The sequence below is a fragment of the Hyalella azteca genome, unplaced genomic scaffold (genome assembly GCF_000764305.2).
Source record: "Hyalella azteca isolate HAZT.00-mixed unplaced genomic scaffold, Hazt_2.0.2 contig6656, whole genome shotgun sequence".
Taxonomy (NCBI): domain Eukaryota; kingdom Metazoa; phylum Arthropoda; class Malacostraca; order Amphipoda; family Hyalellidae; genus Hyalella; species Hyalella azteca.
In genome coordinates, this window is record NW_025936811.1 from 75,183 (window position 1) to 90,326 (window position 15,144).

The following is a 15,144-nucleotide window of genomic DNA, read 5'->3' on the forward strand; positions in this document are numbered from 1 at the left end:
CTCCATCTGTGCATAGCTATCGTATACCGACCACCTGACTGCCCGCCTGAAAAAATTCAATGAAACTCTCGATAGAATAGAAACAGAGGTTGCCAACTTACAGTAGGTGAACCTTCCCCAAATATTGTGGTTGCAAGAGATTTTAACCTACCAATCATAAGATGGCCAAACTAGGACTGTGCAAAACGGCGCAGAAATCAAACCAAAAACAAGGCAACACAACTACTTCGATTCGCTAGGAAGCACTTGCTAAGCCAACAGGTTCTGGTGCCAACAAGAGAACATAATATCCTGGATCTATTCTTCACCAGCAATGAAGAACTGGTTGCTGATATTCGTGTTGAGGAGACCACACAGTCTGACCATCGACTAGTGGTGGTCAAGACAACAATTGAGAAGGGAACCCAGCCAAGACCTACACCTCGAGAGGGGCTAGCTGGGCTAAATTTTCATCATCGAAGAACAGACTGGGAGGCCATTGGGAACGAACTCCTCGAAATTGACTGGAGATCTGAGTTCCTGGAATTAAGCGCCGAAACAATGTACAACAAACTATGCGAAGTATTACTGCAGGTATGCGTGCGTCGCACACCGGAAAAAAACGACCCCCAAACGCCACATAATTCCGAGGGACAGACGGATCTTATGAGAAAACGAGTGAGCTTGAACAACCAGATAACGGCTGCCTCCGGGAATATAGAGAGGCAGAGGCTGGAACATCTAAAGGTTAAAATTAAGGAAACTGAACGACAGTTGCAGGACTCACACGAGGCCGAGCAACAAATAGCAGAGGCGCAAGCGGTGTCTGCCATTCGAGAGAATCCCAAATATTTTTACAAATATCCCGGTCAAAGGCCAAACTCAGAGCCTCAGTGGGGCCTTTGAAAAATAACGATGTCCTTGTTGGAGACGACAATGGCATGTGCGAACTTCTGGTAGCTCAATTTGAAAAAGTATTCAACGAATCCCGATACTCAAAGCAGGAGAACGAAATTGGAGTCATTCTAGAACTTCCAGGGGATCGGGAGCTGACGAGTATTGAGTTTGAAACGCCGGATCTAGAGAGGAGTATCCAAGAATTATCTACGTATTCGGCTCCCTGGCCGGATGCGGTCCCTGCAGTATTACTGAAAAGATGTGTCGGTGCACTAAAGGTCCCTCTGACTTTGCTCTGGAAAACATCATTGAGAGGAGTAAGTGTCCCAAGTGACCTTAAATTAGGGCTAGTTACCCCTATCTACAAAGGAGGCGCAAGAGACAAACCCCAAAATTACTGGCCGGTTACATTAACATCACACGTAATCAAAGTATTTGAGAAGGTTGTTGCCAGAAGGTTGGTGCAGTACATGGAAGACGCTGACCTTTTCAACAGAAGGCAACACGGTTTCAGACGAAATCGTTCCTGTTTGTCTCAGTTACTGGAGCATCACCACCAAATCCTGGCCATGCTGGAGGAGGGGGCCGGGGTGGACGTGGTGTATTTGGACTTCGCGAAAGCGTTTGACAAAGTCGACCATTGAGTGCTCTTCAGAAAATTAAGAGTGCTGGGAGTCGGAGGTGAATTGCTGGCATGGATCCACAACTTCCTAACAGGGAGACTACTGCAGAGGAGACGGGAGAGGTATGTCACTCTGTACACATGGAAAATGATAACCAGAATGGTGCCAAACTTCAAGAGCGAGACCTTCAGTATTCAGACATATCACAACGAGAGAAGGGGGGGACTGTGCAAGATCCCTCCCCTGCGTAACAGATCCGCAGTCAGATTTCAATCCCTGCGGGAAGGATCGCTTTCCGTGGCAGGGCCAAGGCTGTTCAATAATTAACGCCCTACCAAGGGATCTATGAGAAGGGGAGTTCACCCTGGAGACCTTCAAGAGACAACTAGACGTGTTCCTAGGCACAATCCCAGATCGACCTCCCATGCAACACTACCAGTGGCGAGAAGCAAGCAACAGCATCGTGCATCAGGTGGCCCAAATGAGGGCGGATGAACGATAATCAGAGGCGGCGATCCATCGTGGCCTGGGACTGCTATGTCCCAAACAAATACTAAGGATAAGATTACGTACGAAATGGCAGTAGGCGTCTATACAGTAACAGTTGTGAAGCAGATAGTGGAGGCAACAATTATGAAGTTGACAGTTGAAGTAACAGTTGTGAAGCAGACAGTTGAAGCAATAGTCTTGAAACAGACATTTGAAGCAACAGTTGTGAAGTAGACAGTTGGACCTACAGTTGGGAAGCCGACAACAGATGTGAAGCTGGCAGTTGAAGCAACAGTTGTGAAGCTAACTATAATAAGACGACATTTGGAGCAACAGTTGTGAAGCAGACAGTCGAACAGTTGTGAAGCAGAACTTGAGGTAACAGATGAGAAGCTGGCAGTTGAAGCAACAGATGTGAAGCTGGCAGTTGAAGCAACAGATGTGAAGCTGGCAGTTGAAGCGACAGCTGTGAAGCTACCTATGTTGAGACGACATTTGGAGCAACAGTTGTGAAGCTGACAGTTGAATCAACAGTTGTGAAGCAGACACTCGAAGCAACAGTTGTGAAGCTACCTATGTCGAGACGAGACAACATTTGGAGCAACAGTTGTGAAGCTGACAGTTGAATCAACAGTTGTGAAGCAGACAGTCGAAAACAACAGTTGTGAAGCAGGACGTTGAACAACAGTTGTGAAGTTGAAGCAGACAGTTGATAAGCAGACAGTTGAATCAACAATTTTGATGTAAACTGTTGAAGCATTAGTTGTTAAGCCGACAGGTCAAGCAATATATGTGAAGCAGACAGTTGAATCAACAATTTTGAAGCAGACGGTTGCAGCAACATTGTGAAGCAGTTAGGAAGCAAAAATTATGAAGTAGACAGTTGAAGCAATAGTTGTGAAGCAGACAGTTGAATCAAAAGGTGTGAAGCAGACCGTTGAAGAAAAAGTTGTGAAGCAGACAATGACAGCAACAGTACTGAAGCAGACAGTTGAAAAAACAGCTTTGATGCAGACAGTTCATTTGATAGTTGTGAAGAAGACAGTTGAAGCAACAGTTGTGGAGCAGGCAGTTGAAGCGATAGTTGTGAAGCAGTCAGTTGAATCAACAATTGTGATGCAGACCGTTGAATCAGCAATTGTGAAGCAGACAGTTGAAACAACAGTTGTGAAGCAGACAGTTTAAAAAATAGTTGTGAAGAGGACAGTTGAAGCAGCAGTTGTGAAGCAGACAGTTGAATAAACAGTTTTGAAGCAGACGGTTGCAGCAACAGTTGTGAAGCAGAAAGTGGAGGCAAAAATTATGAAGTAGACCGTTGAAGCAATAATTGTGAAGCAGACAGTTTAATCAAAAGGTGTGAAGCAGACAGTTTAATCAAAAGGTTTGAAGCAGACAGTTGAAGCAAAAGTTGTGAAGCAGACAATGACAGCAATAGTTGAAGAAACAGCAGTGATGCAGACCGTTCATTTAATAGTTGTGAAGCAGGCAGTGGAAGCGATAGTTGTAAAACAGACAGTTGAAGCAACAGTTGGTTGCGAAACAGACAGTTAAATCAACAATTTCAAAGCAAACAGTTGAAGCAAAGGTTGTGAAGCAGACAGTTTCCTCAACCGTTATGGAACGGACAATTGAAGCGACAGTTATGAAACAGATAGTTGAATGAATTGTTGTGAAACAGACAGTCAAGTCAAAAGTGGTGAAGCAGACAGTTGAAGCATCAGTTGGGAAGTAGACAGCTGAAGCAACCGTTGTGAAGCCACTTTGGTTAAGACGACAGTCGAAGCAGACCGTTGAATTAACAGTTGTGAAACAAATAGTTGAAGTTACAGTTAAGCAGACAAGGGAAGCAACAAATGTGAAGAAGACAATTGGAGCAAATGTTGTTAAGCAGACAGTTGATGTATTAATTGGTAAGCAGACAGGTGAAGCAACAGTTATGAAGTAGGCAGTCAAACTAACAGTTGATAAACAGACAGGTAAATGGAAAGTTGTGAAAAAGACAGATGAAGAACAGCTGTGTAAAGGCAGTTGCAGCAACAGTTGTGAAGCAGACAGTGGAAGCAACAATTATGAAGTAGACAGTTAAAGCAACGTTATGAAGTATACAGTGGAATCAAAAGTTGTGAAGCAGACAGTTGATGCAACAGTTGTGTGTGAAGCAGACAGTTGCAATAACAGTTGTGAAGCAGACAGGGGAAGCAACAGTAGTGAAGCAGACAGTTGGAGCAACTGTTGCTAAGAGGAAAGTTGAAGGAACAATTGTTAAGCGAACAGATGAAACAACAGTTGTGAAGAAGAATGTGGAAACAACGGTTATGAAGTTTACTGTTGAAGCAGCAATTGTCAAAAAACAGTTGAATAAAAAGTTGAGAAGAAGACAGTTGAAGCAGCAGTTGTGAATAAAAAGCTGTGAATCCGACAGCTGGAGCAACAGTTGCGAATCAGAGAGTTGCAGCAACAGTTGTGAGACAGACAATTGAAGAAACCGTTATGAAGCAGACAGTTGATTCAATTGTTGTGAAGCAGACAGTTGAAATAAAAGTCGTGAAGCAGACAAATGAAGCAACAATTGCGAAGCAGACAGATGTGAAGCAGACAGTTGAAGCAATAGTTGTGTAACAGTTCTGAAATAGACAGTTGAACCAACAGTTGAAAAGCAGACAACTGAAGCAACAGTTGAAGCAACAGATGTGAAGCAGACAGTTGAAGCAACAGTTGTGAAGCTACCTATGTTAAGACGACAGTTGAAACAACAGTTGTAAAGCTGACAGTTTAATTAACAGTTGTGAAGCAACAGTTGCGAAGCAGAACGTTGAATCAACAGTTGTGAAGCATAACGTTGAATCACCAGTTGCGAAGCAGACAATTGTGAAGCAGACAATGGAAGCATACAGATGTTAAGCGGACAATTGAAGCAACAGTTGTGAAGCAAACAGTGTGAATCGACAGTTATGAAGCAAACAGTTTGAATCAACAGTTATGAAGAAAGCAGTTTGCATCAACAGTTATGAAGCAAACAGTGAAAGCAACATTTGCTAAGCAGACAGGTCAATCAATAGTTGTGAAGCAGATAGTTTGTTGTGAAACTAACTATAAACAACAAACAAACAAACTATACTGTTGTGAAGCAGATAGTTTGAGCAAAATTTGTGAAGCCGACAGTTGAAGCAACAGTTGTGTGTGAAGCAGACAGTTGCAGCAACAGTTGTGCAGGTGAAGCAACATTGGTGAAGCAGACAGTTTGAGCAACAGTTGTGGAGCAGACAGTTGAATCAACTTTTGGGAAGCAGACAGTTTAAGCAACAATTGTTCAGCGGACAGGTGAAGCAACAGTTGTGAAGCAGAAAGTGGAAGCAACTGAAAGTGGAAGCAACTGTTGACAGTAGAAGCAGCAATTGTCAAACAGACAGTTGAATTAAAAGTTGTGAAGAAGACAGTTGAAACAACAGTTATGAATCAGACAGTTGCAGCAACTTTTGTGAAGCAGAAAATTAAAGAAACCGCAGACAGTCGAGTCAATTGTTATGAAGCAGATTGCTGAATTGAAAGTTGTGAAGCAGACCAGTTGAAGCCACAGTTGTGAAGTAGACAGTTGAACCTACAGTTGAGAAGAAACAGTTGAAGAAACAGATACGAAGCAGACAGTTGAAGCAACAGTTGTGAAGCTATCTTTGTTAAGACGACATTTGAAGCAACAGTTGTGAAGCTGACAGTTCAGTCAACAGTTGTGACGCAGACAGTAGTATCAACAGTTGTGAAGCAGAACGTTGAATCAACAGTTGCGAAGCAGACAGTAGTGAAGCAGACTGTTGTGAAGCAGACAGTTGAAGCAGACAGTTGAATCAACAATTATGAAGAAAACAGTTGAAGCAACAGTTGTTAAGCAGTCGGGTCAAGCTATAGTTGTAAAGTAGACAGTTGAGTCAACTGTTGTGAAGCATATAGTTGGAGCATAAGTCGATAAGCAGACAATTGAATCACTAGTTGTGAAGCAGACAATTGAATCACTAGTTGTGAAGCAGAGATTTGAAGAAACACTTATTAAGCAGGCAGGTGAAGCAACAGTTGTGATGCAGACAGTGAAAGCAACAGTTATGAAGCAGGCAGTTGCAGTAACAGTTGTGAAACAGACAGTGGAGGCAACAATTATTAAGTAGACAGTTGAATCAACAAATGTGAAACAGACAGTTGAATGGAGACACTCGAACTTTAACCGTGCAGGGAAGTGAACATGAGATTTTTAGCACTTTATTGACAGGAAGGCACCGATGAGAACTCAAAATAAATACAAGATAAACCTAAAGTTAACTAGATTGAACTCGGAATAAACCCAGCGGATGGCTCGTACTGAAGCTAACTAATCGTGATAACCGAATTAGGTTCTGTAAACAAAGAATAACAAACTTAAGATGTAGCAATAATACTTAATCCTAGTTATTCCTAACAAAATTACTATTCTTAAATATCAAAACTCGAATTTATATGTCACAAGATTCACAAATATCACGCACAAATTTAGAACTCACAATAAAGAATAAAGGTTCACCAACAGTGAAGCACAAAGTGTTTCTCGACTAACATAATGAAAGTGACGCGCTTCGGATGATCAAGGTGAACAGACTTTTTCTCTGAATGAAAATGATGGTAAAGATCGACAGACAAAAAATATTAATGGAAAAATGGGTACAAATTTAACAGAAAAATATAAAAAATAACTGTTGAATGATCGCAAAAATTGACAAGAAAAATCGCGGTGCAAAAATTAGAACGCAGGGGGCGCGGCTACAAAAGTAACAATTGTTAAGCAGACAGGTGAAGCAACAGTTGTGAAATATACAGTTAATCAAAAGTTGTGAAGCAGATAGTTGAAGCAACAGTTGTAAAGCAGACAGTTGCAGCAACAGTTGTAAAGCAGACAGTTGAAGAAACAAATGTTAAGCAGACAGTTCATTTAATAATTCTGAAGCAGACAGTTGAATAGAAAGTCATGAAGCAGACAGTTGAATCAGCAGTTGTGAATTGAACAGTTGATGCAACAATTGTTAAACAGAAAGGTGAAGAGACAGTTATGAAGCAGACAGTGGAAGCCAAGGTTATGCAGTTGACTGCTGAAGCAACTGTTGTCAAACAGACAGTTGAATCAAAAGTTTTGAAGCGTACAATTGAAGACAGTTGTGAAACAGACAGTTGATTCTTTTGTTCTGAAGCGGACAGTTGAATTAAAAGTTGTGAAGAAGAGAGTTGAAGCAACAGCTGCGCAGCAGACAGTTGAAGCAATAGTTGTGAAACAGACAGTTGAGCTAATGTTGTGAAACAGACAAATGAAGCAACCGTCGTGAAGTGGACAGTTGAGTCAACAGTTGCGAAGCGGACAGTTGAAGCAACAATTGTGAAGCAGAACGTTGAATCAACAGTTGTGAAGCAGACAGTTGAATCAACTGTTGTGAAGCAGACACTTGAAGCAACAATTGTTAAGCAGACAGGTGAAGCAACAGTTATGAAGTAGGCAGTTCGGTTGAGTGAAAAGATCTGTTGTCTGCAAAGCAGACAGTTGAAGCAACAGTTATGAAGAGAACCAATTAACTATGACAGATCTGGGGTGGCTGAGCTTATCATTGCTGGTGAAACTTCCAACTCCGATCGATGATAATCACCTAGACTGTCCGCTGTAACGAGAAACTCTAGGACAAAGTAAAGCTTCAGTAATGCTGAATAACGCAAAGTTAGTGGGTCATTTGAGATCAGAAAGAGGTAGTTTTTGACCTGTTGGGCAAAACTCAACGGGGTTCCTCAATAAAAAGTAACGAAGTTGGTGCAGCTAATGTGCCACGCATAATGTCATGAACCTAATGGACGATATCACCGCAGGTATTGTAATCCGTCAAATGTACCATCGACCAGCAGAATATCGAGGTGTCTTCATAGTTTAACACTGAGGTGACCGAGTCGCCATGGTTATGGAACGTGCGACACAAAAACAGAAAAAAAGAATTAAAAGTACGATTTAACTATCGTGAACTGCTTGAAGACACTTCAATGCCTATCAAATCAATATATTTTTTCAGCGCAATAGACATGACAATCTTTTGGAGTTCTGTTTATACATTCACAGCCAAAATATGCATTGACTTCAAATTTAGGCTTTCCTTTTCGGAAGCATTTTTAATGAAAACTTATCAAAGTTTTGTTCAAGGAATTCTCATGTATAGTTGTGTTAAGCTCTTTGCTTGAAGTGGAAGCGCAACCAAGTCGGATATGCCCGAAGATAATTCAGGAACTAGCGCTATGGCTGTTTTTTCCTGAAAAAATTCTTAATCAAGCTTCATGTCCCTTACTGCCGCGTCGGTCAAATCTCATTTTATGAACTTTTTACGAGCCGAGCTAGGAAGAGCCTCACGGTCGACTTACGAGTGAATCAGGCGTGAATCGGCCACCTACCATTATTCAACCGCTAAATGAGAATCTTTTTTGGGGAGTACCATAAAAAAACTTACTCTAAGTAATTTGACTAGACTATGCTAAGTTACTCGTCAGTTTAAAAGAGTTGGCGATCATCGAACGAAGTTTATTCTCGGCGTTCCTTTTGTTTTGCAAACTGAACTAGACCTCTGCTTTACCTTCACTATTCATAATAAATGAAACATAATCCGTTATGAGAAATCTGAGTGAACTAAATGATAGAGCTCATTATGGTGAGAGACAGTCGAAGACTATAAACAATTCGTGGAGAAGTATTTCTTCGTAGGCTCTACCAAATATTACGATGCCAATTCCATAGATTACAAAGGTAAAAATCAAGGACTTTTTCTAACAGACTTGACAATTTTTGCGTTATTCGGACCTAGCCTTGACTCATACGTATAAGTCATTGCTGACATCGAACAGAAGGTATGTCGAAGTCATTTTGACTCACAAACTGGCAAGTGGGTGCAAAGATGCGTTCATTTATCGGAATTTGGCTTATTCAAATGAGTTGTCTCAACCCACTCATTTCTCTGGGTGTACCAACATTATCTGCCTAGTTAATTGATTGTGTAGACGATTAATTACTTTAAATAAGAAAATAAATTAATTCCCATTGTAACAAATGGCGTACTTGTGCTTGAAATCTCACAATTTTCAATGATTATAATTGCTACTTGCAAGCAAGAAATAAATACTTTTCTACTTTTAATTTTAATTTTTCAGAACATGAACAAATTAAAGTCTTGGGCTATGATGTGTCCTTAGCAAGAGAGGATAAAGATTACGAAGGAGGAGTAGGCGTCTATATTAGGTCTATACTTGAAGAAGGCGAAGGCGTGTGCTCTTAATTTTAACACGAAATAACAATAAATACTAACGATCCTTCTAAGTACCAATACTGGACTACCATATCGAATACAGCTGGCAAGTAGGATTGCGATACACGAGTTCACTTTCAACGGATTATCATCGTCCGCTCTGACCATGCAAAGATTGATTGTGCAAACTTCTACTCTGTTCATTGATAAGAATATATGACTAGCGTTTGAGGGAGATACCTCTTCACAGTAATCGATGACAAGAGTGTGAGTTGGATACCTCCTCACAACAAGCGATGAATAGCGTGTGACCGTGTGAGGGAGATACCTCTTCACAGTAATCGATGGCTGGCGTGTGAGGGGGATACCTCTTCACAGTAATCGATGGCTAGCGTGTGAGGGGGATACCTTCTCACAATAATCGATGACTAGCAAGTGAAGGGAACACATACTCACAATAATAAAAGACCACCAAGTGAAAATGATACCTCCTCACTACAAGACAACACAGCTCAAGGTCAACCTAATATCTGTGGCAGAGTACCGGAAAAAGGACAACTTTCCCCGCGGACGTGCGCAAAATTACGTTTCCCGCAGCCAGCATCGTTGCTGGGCCATCGTTATTGTGAGAAGCGTTAAGATCTGCGACTGCAGACGCGCAGTTGGTGACGGAGGAACCGTCAGGCCAGGCGTAGGTGGTGCTTGCTTTGTACGCGCTGATCCACGCAACTTTGTTGGGGTAAGGCGTGCTAACCACGCCGGACTCTGCGGCACAATCATCAACTTATTATTAGGAGTAAGGGAAATTAATATCATAGCGATTCAACTTAGCCATCTATAAATCAACTTTAAAATTTTCATTAACAACAAGGTAAAAATAGAGGAAGCTATTTATAGGTGCAGACGAGATGCTTTATGCAATTGTTATGCGTAGTATAGGCATAATGCGTACAGGTATGATGCGCGGTAGCTATAGGTTTACTGTACAGTACAAGTACGCAGCGTAGTCAGAACACGTCTCACCTAAGACGAGCTGCAGGGCCTTGTCTCTGACTTGCTTCGTCTTGATGACGAGAGGCTCGCCGCCCTCTGCCCTGCACAGCTGCTGCAGCTGCGCCGGAGACCCGTTACTTGTGCGGGCCTTGCTGATGAACACGTCCCTGATGACCGTGTCTGCCGTTTGTTGAACAAACTAATTTTCTACAAGGTAGTTTTATCATTGTTCAATAGTATTTGAGGAAGATTTTCTAAACCTATCTATGAGGTAAACGTACTCCAATGGATTAGAGGTTTTCTAGTAGGTAGACGACAACGTGTCAGTATTAACGGAACCGTGTCAGACTGGGTATCAGTGCGCAGTGGCGTGCCACAAGGAAGCGTTCGTGGGCCTATTTGTTCGTTGCTTTTATAAACGGTCTGCCAGCGTGTGCTCCATGTATGCCGACGACACAAAAGTTTATAATACAGTGAAGCATGCGTCAAATAAAGCGCAATTACAAGATGATCTTGACAGTTTAGTTAACTGGGCTGATGCGTGGCAGCTGCGATTTAATGCTGACAAGTGTCAAGTACTTCACCTCGGGAAGAACAATGAACAGCAAGATTACAGTATGAGAAGACATGGGTGCAACGAGAGAGTAATGATTGAAAAGTCTAGTGTGGAAAAAGATCTCGGAGTTTATGTCGACAAGGAGCTGAAATTTTCTAAGCATGTTGAAACGCAAGCTAACACATCCAACAAACTTCTTGGACTAATCAGACGCTCATACGAGTTCCTAGATGCAGAAGAGATGAAGCAGTTGTTTGTTGCTGTCGTGCGCCCGAATCTAGAGTTTGGAAACGTTGTGTTGTCACCGAGATTTGAAAAGGACATAAATTTACTAGAGAATGTTCAAAGACGTGCAACTAGGATAATTCCAGGCTTGAAGTGCAAGTCCTATGAAGATGTGTTGTGTTGTGTTGTGTTGTGTTGTGTTGTGTTGTGTTGTGTTGTGTTGTGTTGTGTTGTGTTGTGTTGTGTTGTGTTGTGTTGTGTAGTGGTGTGTTGTGTTGTGTTAACCGATATCCACAGAACCAGGGACCTGCATGCATGCCGTCTCGCATCAACGGAACATAAACAATCGAGATGCATTTACTCCACACTGAGTGAACGGATTACATGATTTCTGTATCACGGTTGAATTGAAGTAATGTTGAAGGAAAACACTTTCCAATAAAGCTAACATTGAATGGGAGAGATGATGAATCAAGGCGCTTGTTGAACCTAATAACTTCGATTCGACATAGCCTGCTAGTAGACTTAGTAGAGGTCAATTCTATTAACAAAATTCAACGCTGAAAACTATTAAGAAATCACCAATTTGTTCCTGTTGAGAGAGACTTCGGAGTATCGAATATTCCTCGTACAAGTAATAGTTCACTTATGGCTACTCATGACTAGTTTACTGGTACTGAGCTGGTTTAATCCACCTATCGCACATGAAGTTGTTACCCGTAGAGTGAGTAGCTGGGAATGAGTTATCCTCATTTGTCTAGAATGTCTACAAAATCAGGGATTTACCTCAACTTGTTAAGATTTACTGCACTATACATATCAAATGGTATATTAGAATGAAAAAGATCCTTGTATACCCACCGTACTTGAAGAGCCCCACGACGCCGGTCTTGTTCTGTACTTCGGTCTCGCATTGACTTGCGTACGACAGGCTGCACGTAGACGAGAGCTTTTCGTACGTCGCCGCTGTGCACTGCTCCTGCACCAGGCATTTTGCACGGCATTCACCTGGAGGGAGATTTAATGAAGTACATATAATTATTAAATGTGAGATTTGAAGTACATATAATTATTATTGAAGTACATGTAATTATTAAATTTACATATTTTTGAAAAGACACCTTAAGTCGTCGTGCAAAGCTTAATTATCATGGAACCACTACATCTACATTCTTCTTGCAATCCCAAATCCGCAGTAAAAACAAATAGCAGACGCGGCTAGAAGTGCAACACATGAAATCAGCGAGACCAAACGCCCGCGCGGTACTAGAACTTTTTACATTGTAAGATATTTTAATTTAATATAAATAACTTGAGTACAGGCGGTTGTAGCGCGTGACCAGCACAGTGGACGACTAAGGTATTCTGATTGGTTAGGTTAGCTCTTGGTATGGACAAAAATATGACAATGCTGCAACATGATTTTGCCAACATGACTCACACAGAGAGCGGCCTAGCACGTACAAGGTGCACAATACACAGCTCACTTATAACACAGCATGCATAGAAAATATCTCATACAAAATTTAATTCATGTATAACACAACTCACACACAACACAACTCACACACAACGCAACTCACACAGAACACAACTCACACAGAACACAACTCACACAGAACACAACTCAAACCGAACACAACTCATACAGAACACAACTCACACAGAACACAACTCACACAGAACACAACTCACACAGAACACAACTCACACAGCGAGTCCCCGACGTACGCCACGTCAGGCGCGACGAAGTCGATGTCGTTCATCGCCACCTGAAAGCTGGGATACTTCCCAGCTGCCACCAGCTGCACCAGCTGCACCAGCTGCACCAGCTGCACCAGCTGCACCAGCTGCACCAGCTGCACCAGCTGCACCAGCTGCACCAGCAGCCAGCACCCCAGACCCATTCTTCTTTGTTCGCCAGTTGTACTTGGAAATGAAAACTTGGGATTGATTCTTTAACTAAGTTCCGACTGAACTATCGTTGCACGGGTCAAAATTAAAATGAAATCCCCATCTTACCTTGCTTGCTTCAGGAATTATATTCTACATATTGCAGTATTATTTGTTCAGCAGGGCATGTATTTGGTTAGCTCAACGATGGTCTTCACGTTAAACTGACACAAAGACGGAATAAAGTCAAATGGTCATTACTTGCTACTCTGCTAAGTTTATTTTCAGTCTATAAAATATTAGAAAATCTAACAGAAAATCACAGGTTAAAATTACTTTGCAATAATTATACATCACAAAAAAGTGTAGGTGTAAAATTTCATCAAAAGTAACGCCGTACGTAAATAATTTAGACGGCGATGCTTATTGATGACAAGCGTCGACGCCACACCTCACTGGCCGGCGTCAAGACTGTGAATGACACAGCCGTACAGCGGAGAAAACTGAGGGTAGGGCGAAAACTGAGGGCGGGGCGGGCACTGAGGGCAGGGCGGGCACTGAGGGCAGGTCGAGCACTGAGGGCAGGGCAGGCACTGAGGGTAGGGCGAGCACTGAGGGTAGGCGGACGGGCACTGAGGGCAGGGCGGGCACTGAGGGTAGGGCGAGCACTAAGGGCAGGGCGGGCACTGAGGGTAGGGCGAGCACTGCAAACTGTCGCGGGAATTTAAGCTGCCTTGCATGTTCAGCTGATTGTTCTATACGTGACATTGCGAATTTAAACAATCTAGTAAGCTTTCATCGAGTGTGAATCAATACTCTCGTTTTTCTAGAATTTAAATGGCCAATAATTATTAACCGACCGTAACAAACTACGATAAGCTTTTCTTTACAATTTTAAATTTTGACCATTTCAATAAACTAAATCAAACGATTATAAAGAGAAATTGAACAACATCGGCTATATTCCCTGGCATGTAGAATTAGGAAACAGAGTAAATTCGCGCCATAAGATATAATTGATAAGAAGTGAGTTTAAGACGATGTGAATGAAGAGATTCCTATTGTTGCAGAAGAAATAATAAAGAACTCAAAATTATGCACCCAACATTACGTAAGGCAAGAAAAGGATATCGGTGAATAAATGAAACGAGAATTAGCCAGGTTACCATGTTACCGTCTGACAGAATTCAGTTTGTTGTAGTTTATTGCTGTGGAAAGACTCAAGAATGTTGAGTATGAGCCTATTTTTTCAGCGACAGAAATGAATCAGTACTAAATTTTTACGATCACTCACACACATGATAACAATATTTACATAATCTGTAATCGATGAAATTGAAATTTGTCTTTATTATCATTATCCAATAATCAGAAATTTCTGTATAGACTGACATCTGTCTTAAAAATTTAAGGGTTCTCCATTATTCTTCGCCAATCTTAAAATTGGTCAATAAGAAATTTCAAGTAAAGCCCACGGGTGATTGCACATCGACTTCAATTTAAATGAACGCTGACGAGCGAAGCAAAACATTTAGAGGCGAAGAATTGATCACAGGTTTGCGAGCATGATGGCATGTCGCTGTAATTGGGAAGTTGGAGGCAAGTTAGTGAAGATCGTTTTCATTTGACTTCGACGGCTACACGTCAGTAGCACTCTTGCTACACGGCTGCAACATGCAAGCTACACGCCAGAAACACGCTACAAGCAAGTTCTAAGCCAACAAAACGCCAGCAGAACCAGGGGCCGGATTATCAAAACTTCGTAACTTTTTGTACTTCCGACAAAAAAGTTACGTATTACGTAAGTACACCCATATTTTGGCATTATCAAAACATTCGTACGTAAGACTTAGCTAAAAGCGTATTATCAAAACCATCTGGCCAACTGACCAATCAGAGGCTTTGGATTTGTTTACATTCTGTGAACTTCGATGGCGGGAATCGGTGCCTTCGATGGTATCGACTACCCAGTCAAGCAGCATTGTGGGCAACGAAGTCGATTATTGCGGGTTATATCATAACGCGGAAGATCCGCCCACTCGATGATTTGGCCGTCGAATTTCCCTAAACAATCTTTACAGATGCACGGCAAACTATCGACTGTGGGCTTATCGCTGATGATCGAAGTAAATGAGAGTAGGCAACTCAACAAACAGAGTGCAAAAAATTATCTGCAAACTTTTTGTTTGGCTATTCATTCTTTTAG

At 41.8% G+C, this 15,144-nt stretch overlaps 1 protein-coding gene across 1 annotated transcript; it reads right to left on the reverse strand.

Moving 5' to 3' along the window:
* Positions 1-9,285: 9,285 nt before the first annotated feature.
* LOC108666612 lies at positions 9,286-13,245 on the reverse strand. The gene is made up of 5 exons (XM_047880937.1): positions 12,929-13,245; positions 12,757-12,865; positions 11,907-12,053; positions 10,295-10,444; positions 9,286-10,036 (listed from the first exon to the last, which is right to left on the reverse strand). The coding sequence occupies exons 1-5, from the start codon at positions 12,950-12,952 to the stop codon at positions 9,795-9,797; spliced, it is 672 nt and encodes a 223-aa protein (XP_047736893.1). The 5' UTR covers positions 12,953-13,245; the 3' UTR covers positions 9,286-9,794.
* Between the last annotated feature and the right edge of the window lie 1,899 nt (positions 13,246-15,144).

Coding starts and splice junctions, on each gene's coding strand:
- LOC108666612 (XM_047880937.1), bottom strand. CDS start 12,952: ATGGGTCTGGGGTGCTGGCTGCTG. Junction 12,054..12,756: donor GTACGTCGGGGACTCGCTGT/GTGAGTTGTGTT, acceptor ATCTCCCTCCAG/GTGAATGCCGTGCAAAATGC. Junction 10,445..11,906: donor CGTGGGGCTCTTCAAGTACG/GTGGGTATACAA, acceptor AACAAACGGCAG/ACACGGTCATCAGGGACGTG.